Source organism: Octodon degus, unplaced genomic scaffold, assembly GCF_000260255.1.
Source record: "Octodon degus isolate 3935 unplaced genomic scaffold, OctDeg1.0 scaffold00007, whole genome shotgun sequence".
In the NCBI taxonomy this organism is placed as follows: domain Eukaryota; kingdom Metazoa; phylum Chordata; class Mammalia; order Rodentia; family Octodontidae; genus Octodon; species Octodon degus.
The window spans coordinates 511,052-522,757 of record NW_004524583.1 but is presented as its reverse complement, the minus strand read 5'-3'; the positions used below and the strand labels follow the sequence as shown (position 1 = coordinate 522,757).

The 11,706-nt window shown below is 35.9% G+C and overlaps 1 protein-coding gene and 1 non-coding gene across 2 annotated transcripts in view; one reads left to right on the top strand and one right to left on the bottom strand.

The window, feature by feature from the left end:
• The window catches only part of Btla (B and T lymphocyte associated), a 39,756-nt gene that overhangs the window by 13,848 nt on the left and 14,202 nt on the right, over positions 1 to 11,706 (bottom strand). Inside the window, exon 2 of the mRNA XM_023701941.1 lies at positions 4,215 to 4,538. Within this exon, the coding sequence (XP_023557709.1) occupies positions 4,215 to 4,538 (324 nt within the window). The remainder of the gene's footprint in view (positions 1 to 4,214; positions 4,539 to 11,706) is intronic.
• LOC111813389 lies at positions 11,430 to 11,536 on the top strand. Its single transcript, XR_002818666.1, has one exon. It is a non-coding gene; the product is annotated as a U6 spliceosomal RNA (small nuclear RNA).

The window sequence follows — 11,706 nt, the reverse complement described above, 5'->3', positions numbered from 1 at the left end:
GTATGTTTGGAGTTGTTTCTACATCTTCAATCTATTCCATTGATCTTTGGGTCTTTTTTTTTGTCCAGTACCACACTATTTTTATCACCATAGCTTTATAGTATAATTTCATGTCAGAGATTGTGATGTCCCTTGTCTTTCCTTTGTTGCCTGGAATTGCCTTTCCTATTCTAGGTCTTATTCTAAATGTATTTTAGGATTGTCTTCTCTAATCCTGTGAGATACGCTATTGGAATTTTAATTAGAATTGTATTAAATCTGTATAACAGCTTTGGAAGTGTGGCCATTTTCACTATATTGGTGCTTCTAACCAAGAACAAAAGTTATCTCTTCATTTTCTGATATATCTTCAATCTCTTTTTTCAGAGTACTATAGTTTTCAATGTAGAAGTCTTTTACATCCTTTGTTGGATTAATTCCTAGATATTTCTCTCTTTTTTGATATAATTATGAGAGATGTTGTTTTCCCAATTTCTTTCTCAATTGAGTTTGTTATTTGTGTATAGGAAGGCTATTGATTTTTGAGTGTTAACTTTATGTCCAGCTATGAAACTGAATTTTCTTATTAAATTTAACAATGTTTTAGTGGATTTTTGAGGGCCTTCTATGTAGAGTATCATGTCATCTTCACATAATGACAACTTAATTTCTTCCTTTCCTATCATTATTTCTTTTATTTATTTCTCTTGTCTAATTGCTCTGGCTAGTGTTTCCAGAACTACATTGAGTAAGAATGGAGAAAGTGGAAAACCTTGTCTTGCTTCTGATTTTATTTTATTTATTAATTTTATTGAGGAAGAAATAGCAATGAGACAGTTTCAAAACAAGTTAGTAGGACATCACATATTGTTGTCTTTGTGGTAGTTATTCATAGTACAAGATGCAGACATAATATCCTGTCCAAACACTATTCGTACAAATCTTTATTCTCATTGTCTTAAGCGAAAGTAGCTGTATATCTATCCTAACTATTTTGTATATACAGATACAAAATGGTCTTTCATTTATATCCCCGTTTTGTGTTTATTTTTGTCAGAGGTTGGTATTCCATTGTCGTTTAAATATTGTAGGTGCGTGAATTCAGTGAAATAATTCAATATAGTTGCTTCTGATTTTAGAGTGAAAGTTTTCAGTTTTTGTCCATTTAGTATAATGTTGGATGCTTGTTTGTTACAGATGGTTCTTATCAGATTGAGGTAAAGACCTTCTATTTCAATTTTCTGTAGGATTTTTATCATGAATGAGTGTTGAACTTTCTCAAAAACTTTTTCTGCATCTATTGATATGATCATATGGTTTTGTCTTGGCTCTGTTAATATGGGGGCATTACATTTGTTGATTTATGTATGTCACAGTATCCCTGCATCCCTTGGATAAGTCCTACTTGGTCATGGGTATAATCTTCTTAATGCTTTGCTTCTTTGCCAGTATCTTACTGAGGATTTTGGCATCTATGCACAATAGGGAATTTGACCTGTAATACTCTTTATTTATTTGGGTCTTTCTCCAGTTTTGAACAAGTATAATGCTTGCTTCCAGGAATGAATTTCAGAATATTTCTTCCCTTTCAATTTCTTTAAAGAGTTTGAGAAGTAGTGGTATTAGGTCTTCTCTAAATTTCTTGTAGAATTGAGCAGTGAATCTGTCAGGGCCTAGGCTTTTCTTAGTTGGTGAGTTTTAAATTGCATCTTTGATTTGATTGATTGATAATGGTTTATTTAGGAATTTTATATCTATCTTTGGTAATCCATATGTGTCTAAGAATCTGCCCATTTTTCCAGCATTTTCCATCTTATAGAATGCAAGTTTTCATAGTAGGTATAGATGATCATCTGGATTTCTGCAGGGTTCATTGTGATTTCATCCTTTTCATTCCTAATTTCATGGATTTGGGTTTTTTATTTCCTTTTATTGATAAAGTTGGATAGGGGTATGTCAATTTTATTGAAACTTTCAAAGCACCAACTCTTCAATTCATTGATTCATTCTATATTTTTAGTCTCCAATGCATTAATTTCTGCTCTGATCTTCATAATTTCATCCCTCATATGAGCTTTTGGCTTAATCTACTGTTTTTTCTCTAGAAGTCTGAGATTCACCATTACATTGTTTATTTGTGCTTGTTCTGTTTTCCTGATATGCATATTCACTGCTGTAAATTTCCCTGTTTGAGTTGCTTTCATTGTGTCCCATAAATTCTTGTATGTTGTATTGTTATTATCATTTATTGTAGAAACTATCAAATTTCTTCTTTAATTTTCATCTGTTGTTCAAGAGGGTACTATTTACTTTCCATGTGTTTATGAAGTTCTTGTGTATTGTTTTGCTAGTGATTTCTAATTTCATTGCACTATGGTCTAACAATGTACATTGGATAAATTCAGTTCCTTTGCACTTACTTAAACATGTTCTTTGAGCTAGTATATAGTTTATTTTGGAGATCAACACTTGTACAACTGAGAAGAATGTGTATTCTGATGTTGTGGGGTGGAACACTCTGTAGACATCTACTAAGACCATTTGTTTAAAACTTTGGTTCAATTTTAATATTTCATTGTTGATTTTTTATCTAGTTGATCTATTTTTTGAGACAGTAGGGTATTGAGATTCCTCAATAGAATTATATTAGTGTTTATTTGATTTTTCATGCCCATTAATATTTGTTTAATATGGTTGGGTGCATTGGTTGCATATATATTTATGATTGTTATCTCTTCCTCTTGGATTGCTCCCTTTTCAAGGATATAGTGGCCTTCTTTATCTTTCTTAATTAGCCTTGGCTTGAAATCTACTTTGTACTCAAATAGAATAGCCACCCCTGCTTTTTTTCTGGATTCTTGTTGCATGGAGTATTATTTTCCATTTTTTGACTTTCAGCCTATGAATTCATCTTTTTTTTTTATGTATTTGGTACAAGGTCTACAGGGTGTTCAGTGTCTCATTATGTAGATCCTACTCATAGTGATCCTCCTGTTTTCAGCCTCCCAACAACTGGGATTACAGGTGCATGCCACCACGCCGTCTCAACAATGTCTCAGCACAGCCCGGGGCAGGGCCCACACGGCATGCCAGGGATCGAACCCCAGCTGCTGCATTCTGCCTAAGCAGGTGCTTTAGCCTGCTGAGCTACCTGACTGGCCCATGAATTTCTTTTTGAATTAAATGTGTTTCTTGTGTATTGGTGGATCTTGCTGCTTGATCCATTCAGTCAGTTTGTTTCTTTTAATGAGTGAGACCTTTAACATTGATGGCTGTAACTGGTATGTACTGACTTATCTTTGTCATATTAATTTCCTGTTATTGGGTCCCCCTCTTTTTCCTCTTCCTTTTGTTTAAAAGTTTGTCTTGCCTGGTAGATATCTTCTGTTGAGATTCATGGAATTGTACCCCTTGTTATTCTTTCTAAAATGCCCTTCAAAACATTTTGGAATGCTGGTTTGATGGTCATAAATTTCTTCAGACGCTATTTGTCATGGAAGTATCTTATTTCTTCATAGGTTCTGAAAAATAGTATTGCAGGGTACATCAATCTGGGTTGAAATTTGTTTTCCTTTAGAACTTGAAATACTTCACTCCAAGATCTCCTTGACTTGAGTGTTTGTGCTGAGAAGACAGTTGTGATTATGATGGGCTTTCCTGATGGGACTTGTTTCTTTTTCCTCACAGCTTTTAAGAGTCAGTTCTTGGGCTGAATTTCTGGAATCTTGACTATCATATGCTTGATTTTATCATAGATTTTTTTAATCATTGCTAAGTACAACTCTATATTCCTCACTTATCTGCATGTCAAATTATTTTTCTTTACCAGGGAATTTTTGTTTCCATGACAACTGTGAAGAGTACCTTCATATAACTTGTTATCTTCTGCTTTTTTATCAACTCCAATAAATCTTAATTTATTCTTCTTTGGCTCATCTAGCAGCTGCTGTACTATTTTTCCGGTTATAGTAACACACCTCTGGACTTATCAAATGGAGCTCATAATCATTAAAGACAATAATTTTCATTATATGTTGTGTTCTTTACTTCACTCAGCTCAAACACATACATACAGATATATGTACATTAATGCACATAATTTGTGAGTGTGTGGTAGACCTGGAGTAATATGGGTGCTCAGTCTCTAACCTAGTGATTAGAGAAACTGGATCTTCCTTTCCCTAAAAATGTGATGAGAAAAAACACATTATATGCTGCAAATTTCAAGAACTTACCTGTCACATGGATGGTTGTTGAGTGGGAATTAATGAGATGAGAAGAGACATTTGCAGAACAGCGGTATGAACCATTGTCACCTGGAAGCACTGGTTCAAAATGTAGCATAAAAATCGACTTATTGAGCCCTCCTTGCCAACTCGTGTATAGGCGAAGGTTGTCCTCAAAAGGGTAACAGTTTGTTCCATTCAACTTGCACCAAGTCACGTTAGGTCTGTGGCCACAGTATCTCACAGGGCATTCCATTTGAAAAGATGTTCTTGCTGAAACAGTGTGTTCTGACTGTCTCCTAATGTTAAGTTGTACAGCACAGGACTGCTCCCCTAAAGGATGAAAAGAAATTAAAATAAAATCTGTTCTTCTGAAAGGATTCTCTTTATGCCACTCCAACATAGCTTGACAAGTATTTCTCAAGTATTATTTTACAATTTTCCTAGATAATATTTTCTAGTAACTAGACTTCACTAGCCCAACGCCTGCTACATAAGAAGTATATAAAATATTTTTATTTACTCTTTTGAATATTTGCTTATATAAACATCAAATCAATTACTTTTCTCAAGAAAAATAATATAATAATAAAAACTTGCTTTATAGAAAATGAAGAAGTAAAGAGCTTGCCTATAGTAATACGCTAATAATTAAGAGAATTAATATTTAAAGGCATACTCTTCTCATTACTCTATATTTTATTAACCATTAGTTCATATTACTACTTTTATTTTTGTTTGTTTAAGAAATTGAATCCAGGGCTTCCTTATTGAGCTACATCCTCAAACATTCTAATTAACTAATTCATTCATTTTAATTTTGGGAGGGTCTTCATAAGTTGCTCAAGCAGAAACTGAATTCATGATCCAACTGTCAGCCTTCCAGAGTGCTAGGATTACAAGAATGCAATAATTATGTCCATAGTGGTAAGACTAAGCCAATATTTAATGACCTTAAATTGTTTCAGTGTTTCAATTTTTGAGGCAAAAAAGTGTGCAATCTGTTTAACTAAAGGAAAAAAAATATATTTGAAAAGTTACTTCAAAAAATGTTTTGTCAGGCCAGCAAGCCAGCCCAGCAGAATAAAGCCCCTGCTTAGGCAGAGCACAGGGACCAGGGTTTGATCCAGCATGCTGAGCTGGTGACTGAGCCCAGATGTGGTGGTCCATGCCTGTAATCCCAGTATTACTGCAGAGGTTGAAAACAGGAGGGTCACTATGAGTCTGAGCTGCATAGTAAGACCCTGTGTTAAATACATAAAATTAAAATTTAAAAAATAAATAAATAAGGACAGGTTTTGGCCCTGAGTGCCACATACCTCTCTACTTACAAGAGTGTGCTGCTCTAATTTTATACCCTTGCCACTATGAATGTTCTCACTCCTAGGTATCTCTTAATACCTAACAAATCTCTTACTATTCATGTTTTATCAACTTAGGTTCCAAATAACTGAAGTATAATTTAATTTCTAGGAGCCAGATAAAGACTTAGAGACCTGCAGAAAACGTTACCAACCTCTGATTACTTATTGAAAACTATGTGAGTTCTCAAACAAGTTTACTTTAAGACTTCCTGTTTCAGTTGCTTTCAAAAATTCAAAATAAAAATGAAAGCAAATCAAAAACTAAATTATAGTGATTAAGTATTCAAAAAGTTGAACAGAAAGAGTAAGACAGTTTACCTACAAGGAAGTACCTAGCAATAAATAACTGGATGTGGTTAGATTTATGATAAAAAGAAACAAGGAGACTGGAGGCAAAGGCCAAGTGAAACCCTGCTCTCAAACATTGTTACCTGACATAGCCTCTTAGCTTCCCTTTTAATTTCATGGATAAGTCAACACTAGATCATGGAGCTTATAACTATACCAGAATTATGAAAAATAAGACAGTTATAGACAATGGTATTTAATCTTCAGGAAGCTTCCTTCTAATTGGGAGAAAATATTACCTAACAAGGGCGTCACTTTTCTGGAAGAAACTTTCTATCTAACATTCTTTTCTCCTTTCAAATTTACCTGAGCTGAAACCAGTGTTTAGAGACTTGTATGTGATGGTTGGACGACATAGGAAAATATAAGACATGACACCTGCTTTGGGGGGGATTTGTCTTCTAAAAAGAAACAAGGTTGCATGATGAATGGCAAAATAACTCTGTAAAGATACACAAACCATCTCGAATGGCTATGCATAGGATTAACCTCAGCCAGGGATTTGGGGCTAAGCTTTCCTGGGAAGTTTGTTTTTGAGCTGAACCTCGGGGACCAAGCACTGCATTTATAATCAGAGAGTTGACATGGGACAGGTTTTTCTTTTCTCTCTCTCTCTCTCTCTCTCTCTCTTCAGATAGGATCTCACTATGTACTTCAGACCTACCTTGCACCTATATGAGAACTCACTGCAGTTCCAGACAGGCCTAGAACTCACTGCAATCCTCCTGCCTCATCCTCCAAGTGTTGGGGTTGCAGGTGTGTGTCACCATGCCCAAAAGGAGATTTTAGGAATGAAAGCAATGTAAAACAAAGGCTTTCAGTCCAGAAAACTCTCATGGTTAATTCAAGGAACTGATACATGGTCTTCTGCAGGAGATACAAAACCACTGGCTGTTTCAGAATAAATGTAATAAATACCAGGGGTGGGAAAAATTTAACTTTTCCTGTCCACCGTGAGAAAATGTAATATGAAATGTTGAGGACATTTATAAAGTCATGGAAATGGCTAAAAATGAGAGTACTCCCTTGATGGCTAATACATTGCTTGAATTTAGGATAGTCATACAATTTCAACAGCACTGAATTTCTTCAATTTAAGGTAAAGGAGTGAAACAAAAGTGCTGAACTTCTTTCCCATCACTCCTAACACACAAACACACAATTTCACTTTCTTCAAAGTGTGACTTGCAGTGTAAAGCCATGTGTGGTTCAAAATTTCTATCCTGACTATAAAATGTTGCTCTACTATTGAGGCAAAGAACTATTAGCTGAGGCTAGTAGCACAATAAACCGTGTCTTCTCTTCGGTGTCCTGAAATCACATGCGTGGGAGGAGTGCACACAGCTGATGAGGGGCAGAGGGAAGAGCAGCCTGGTCTCAGGAGCGGTCCCCCTGAGTTGGAGAGTGGCTATGGAAACACCATTGTAGTTCTTCAACATTCTAATCAGCATGACACAGATGATTGACTCACCAGCCGGCACAGGGATTTTTCTTTATTGAAAGAGTACATAGTCAATAATGCTTGCAGGCATTAAAAAGCCATCAGGGTATTCCCTCTGTGCACAAACAAGATGTTACACTTCCTGTCTCTCAGAAACTACAACCAATGTTTGCAAGGATGATTCAGTGAATCAAGTGGCACAATTATAGCTTTCCATCTGACAAGTGCATTAACAAGTTTTTCTGCCTGTCTGAGTTACGTACATCCGTCCTGTAACACTCAGGACCCAAGAGAATTGTATCAAACATGTTCTGATAAGGGATGAAAATCAGTTGTTTCGGTTGTGGCTCAGTTACCAGCTCCCCTTCATTATTTCTCCCGCTGTTTGCTTCAACATTCATATCTGACAGTAGGGAATTTTCAATGCCAAAAGTAATCTTTACAAAGGAAAAAACCTCAACTACTTATTTTTATATGATGAATATCTGTTTTCATGTCACTATAGATTAGAAAGCTTTGTTTTATAAATTCTTAAGACAACCCTGCATATGTATGGCATGGATATTCTATGGCCTGGTGTGTGAGACCCAGGATGTACCTTTGAGCAACCCCTGCCTCCATATTGAAAATTATTTTCAGAAACAATCATAAGGTGGGGAAAAAAAGACTTCTTGAAATGGCTAGAAAACATTTTCTTGCATTAAATTTTATATATACAAATGTGAAAATTAATAAACATTTGAAAAGTACCAGAATACAAAAAGGAAAATGCACAGCTACTTAGTAATTTGAATGGTATACACTTTGAAGCAGTATGATACAGTGTGATACAGTAGTTTATAAAAATAATTATCCACTAACTCATAGGTGAATTTTATTAAACTAACAAGTGAATCTTTATTAAAACTAAAATTCTACATATTATAATTAGGGCAACTACTAAATTGTACCACTAATGTAAAGTTTACTTAATTCACTCTGCAATTTTAAAACCATGAAGTCTTTAAAAATAATATCAACCAATAAAATACTCCATGTGTGAACTAAGTTTCCAGGTAAAAATATTGCAACCCATAACCTGTTCTCTGTTCTATTGTTTTAAACATTAAAGACAAATAAATTCCAACACAGCTGCACACAAAGACAGAAAGAAAAGTTTCTGATGTACCTCTTGCCTCTATAATCATTGTGTTGTTATTTTTTTATTTAAAATGGACTTCAGGGCCAGTGAGATAGCTCAGTGGACTAAGCACCTGCTTAGGCAAGCACAGGGACCAAAGTTTGATCCCTGGCACCACATGCTGTGCCATTGCCCCTAATCGCCAACCCCTTGGCGTGCTGAGCAGGCCATTGAGACGGCATAATGGCACATACCTGTAATCCCAGCACTGGGGAGGCTGAAAACAGGAGGATCACTATAAGTCCAAACTGTGTAGTGAGATGCTGTACCAAATACATAAAAAAAGGACTTCTTGAATATAGAAATATATAGTACCACACATCCAGGGGATAAACTCCAGTGATTCTGAACGTGATGAATTTATTCTCCAAACAAATAAAAGTAGCTACATGCATATGTGTTCGTGACTAACAGAGATGCTGCAACCAGGAATTTCTCTGAGTTAACATGTATATAGAATATAATTTTATTAAGGGATATGTACTAAAATATGTTAGCACAAAGCTTACATACAAATTATTAAAACTCAACAGTAACACAAATCATTTAGAACCTAGACCAAAAATATTTGGGGAAGGGCTATATTTTATCACAAACATTCAGAATAGGTAGGACATGGTAATAATTGAAAGTAGATAGTACAGACAATATGTCCCCCTGTTGTCCACACCCAGGCATATAGACATTGTGCTGTCCAGGCCAGTTTAGGAATATGACAGTTTCTAGTGCAAAGAGTAGGTAGAAAATGTCTTGTACCATGCTTCACTTTTGTAAGTAGATATTTACTTCATTTTATCAAACATGAGAGTTTCCATATTCTCAAGAGAAAGAGAGCCCTTCTGGCTAGATCAATCAAGAAATGCTTAATGGAGGAGAAGGAATCTCTTACCACAGACCCACCTCCAGGAAAACTGAGTCATCTTCCCATGTTAACAGCATTCCTACTCCCTAAAAAATCCCCTACACTACTCAGTGTGACATGCATCACATTATTACAAATACCCCTGGGTTAGGTATTTGTTTTCTGTCTGGTCTACCACTTCCTTGATTGAGTGATACCTGGCTCTGAAGAGGGAGATAACTTTGCGGAAGTATGAAGGTGCTGGGTGTGGTAAATTACACCTGTAATCCCAGCACTCAGGACACTGAGGCAGGAGGATCATTGTGAGTTCAAGGTCAGCCTGGGCTACATAGTGAGTTTAAGACCAGTTTGAATTATGTAAGAAGACCCTGACTCCAACAAACAAACAAAACCAAACCCTGAAATATATGAAGGTGAGAAAGCATTATTTGTTCTGAGACTGAAAAAGAAAAGTTCATGAAGCAAAGAATACCTTCTTCATATCTGTTTTTATGTGTTAAGGGCCACTGTGAAGACACAGATCAGCCCTTCGAGAGGTCATCTAATAGGCACTGAGATGAAAAACATGGACATATCCAACTACCCTGCAGCAGTTAAGTCATAACCACTGAAGAAAAACTAAGCTTTGTAAGTATCCACTATGGAAAGGACTGATTTCTGCACACTCTGGGTTGATACTCAAAATAGTCAACAAATGTTGTTTCATTGTAACACTGTTTCCAAGCAGTCAGCCAGAAAGGGATACCAGCCATAAACAACTGCATAGTCTAGGAGCTTCCAATTGAGTAAGGATGTAAGTCCTACCAGTAGCTAGAGGCAGTAGATTTTTGTGAAACATTGTAGCTTTAAACAATAGCATTGTAATCCTAATCCTTCTGTAAGATAACATTATTTTTTTAAAGACTATGTATCTTGATTATAACTATTAGTGTAAGGAATGTCCCTAGTGAGTTTCCCTATCCCTCCACTAAAATATTCTTACAAATATGTGTAAAGCCTATAGTGTTTACATTCATTGAAAGATATGAATGACCTAATTCATAGTGTTAGAGATGATAGTGTTAGAGATGGAAATGAAATGTGAACAATAATTTGGAAAACTAAAATGATTACTGAAGATATAATAATATATTGATAATTTTCGGTCACCTCAGCCAAGATTCTAGCTTCTCTCAGAGAATATCACAGATTAAAAGAAATACTTCAGATTCATGCTGAAGAGGTTGCAGAGAGAAGGCTTCCCACCTTGAAAGAAAAAGGCTCCAGACAATGTGGGTGCTGTGTTCTGCCTACTTTAGAAGGCTGAGATGGTGTAGGGAAGCAAAATAATTTCTTCCCTCACAAAGTGGAGTTTCATTGTGCCATGACTAAGCTGTGGCTCATGCAGAGTGGCGGCAAATCTGTGCACAGCAATGGTAGCCTTGTAACCACAAAGATCCATGCAGGATATCAAATCAGACACCATGAGGAAACCACACATAGAGCAACAAAAAGCCCAATGGCTTCCCATTAGGAGCCAGATGAATTGCATTCCCAGAATCAGAAATGTGGTGCCACAAGGCATTGATTAAATATTCTACTTTAGCTCTGTGGGCACTGAACCCACTTCATAAGACAGATGTTCCCAAAAGTGTTTAGAAATGCTTGCAGACATTTGAGTAGGTACAATGCACACATAGATATGTTAAAAATCAGAACTCTAATTGTAAAAGGTAGTCACTGGTACTTTAAAGATGACTCTGTGGGATACAAAGAAAACTGAGCTTGCTGTGAAATCAGAGTACACTCAATACGTGCACTTGACCACATGTAGTGTAATGCAGATCACAGACCCAAGATGGCATGTGACAGTAGATATTGCACATCATTCTCTGAAGGATAATTCTCTTGCATATTTTCTTTAGACAGAGCTAGGCATCTCTCTAAACACATACAAATATGTGCTCACGCATACATTCACACACACACACACACACACACTCACTCACTCATCTGATGAAAAGTTCACTTAATAAGAAATGGAACTAGAGTGCTCACTTCAGCAGCACATATACTAAAATTGGAATGACACAGAGACGATTAGCATGACCCGTGTACAAGGATGACCCACAAATTTATGAAGCAGTCCATATTTTTATACGGATAACCCACTATTATTATAGACTACTGGACTATATTGGATTACTTTGCTGAATTCATGCACCTACAGTATATGAATGGCAATGGAACACCCATCTCTGACAAAAGTAAACAAAAAAGGGAGACATAAATGAAGGACCATTTTGTAGTGAAAAAAATTATATATA